This window comes from Cenococcum geophilum, assembly GCF_001692895.1.
Source record: "Cenococcum geophilum 1.58 unplaced genomic scaffold K441scaffold_11, whole genome shotgun sequence".
NCBI lineage: Eukaryota > Fungi > Ascomycota > Dothideomycetes > Gloniales > Gloniaceae > Cenococcum > Cenococcum geophilum.
Window position 1 is genome coordinate 381108 of NW_027137569.1, and position 1373 is coordinate 382480.

General features: G+C 50.9%; 1 protein-coding gene across 1 annotated transcript; it reads right to left on the reverse strand.

The window, feature by feature from the left end:
• Positions 1-403: 403 nt before the first annotated feature.
• Positions 404-1040, reverse strand: K441DRAFT_656198 (U6 snRNA-associated Sm-like protein LSm2). The gene is made up of 3 exons (XM_067647976.1): positions 968-1040; positions 718-865; positions 404-615 (listed from the first exon to the last, which is right to left on the reverse strand). The coding sequence occupies exons 1-3, from the start codon at positions 979-981 to the stop codon at positions 487-489; spliced, it is 291 nt and encodes a 96-aa protein (XP_067506406.1). The 5' UTR covers positions 982-1040; the 3' UTR covers positions 404-486.
• Positions 1041-1373: the final 333 nt, after the last annotated feature.

Consider the following 1373-nt stretch of genomic DNA (forward strand, 5'->3'; position numbering starts at 1 on the left):
AATTTATCAAACGGTGCTACACGAAACCCACCAGCACGACTGTTTGCAACGACGTAACTATGCGGACAGACAGGTCTCCTGTAAATATCGGGGATGACATGGCCACGACCAGACATAGATAACTTCTCCGTGGGGTCCGATTATCGGAGTTGAATATCCGCCATATGGAATAAGGCTTGAAAGAAACCAGAACTTTATTTTGAGTAGAGCTACTTTCTGTTCTATTCTCGCGGTACGCTCACCAAGTGACCATCTCAGGTCAGACTTCCCAGCCCCAATTTTTTGACCTCATCATACCTGATTCCAATCTTTTGAAATCGAGCCCATCAAGATGATCCTTTCACCCTCGTCCTTGCTCTCATCCAAATCACGGTGTGTTCCAGCTCCTATATGCTGAAATATTCGCCTCACATCCATAACCTCAACCCAGCTTAGCCTTCGCAGCAGCCTGTGCGGCTTCTACAGTCCCCACCAAGTCAGCGCATTTCATAAATAGAACAATCCCAACGCACCTCTCCTCGTCGCATCCTCTAGCAACGCTGTATCAACTGCAGCACCCGGCAAATGCACGTAGCGCACCACACTTCCTCTAATAAACACGTTCTTAACCGAGCTCTGCCAGCATTTCCACATTAGTCAACATCCTCACGCTTCCTTCCTAACCAATTCGCTCCTTCTTCCTTCCTCCTACGTATATTGTGCCCTTGCCCCACTCACCAGATGTGGGTATTTCAGCTCCTCAACGACGCTAATGTCATCGAGCTTGATATTCAGGAACTGGTCGACGCTCTTTAGGATCCCACGGATCGAGATGTCATTTTTCAGCTCCACGGTTACCTCGTGGTCCACAAGCGTTTTGAAGAAGCTGTGAGAAAATCATAGACATTAACAGAGGTTCTCGCGCGCGGAAAATTATCAGCGTGGGGAAATGGCCTCGTGCACGGGCACAATGGGGATGGCGACAAACCTGAAGAACAACATCTTCAGCAGGTGAAGGGGTGAGAAGTCGTGAAGGGAGCTTTGGAGTTCACGCGATGGTGAGGAACGCGGGTCCAAGTGAGGTAGGAGGTGTGATCACGTGCAGGAACGATAATTTGTGGTGTTCACGGCTCGGCTGAGCGCCTGCTGAGTCGCTGAGCCGCACGTGACACATACAACCCCCGTCGACATTCGCGAATGTTCACGGCCGAGCCTGCAGCCAAGCCGTAGACATATTCGAATGTCTTTACCCCCACTGATCGAGTCGCTGATGCGCGCGTACCATTGGCCCATTGGGCCAGCCGTGCGCCCATGTATTTACCCTATGCGGTAAGGTCACTTATCCGCGTCGCTAAGCGGTCAGTAGGTATGCTTTCTCTACCTCTCCTCCCTAG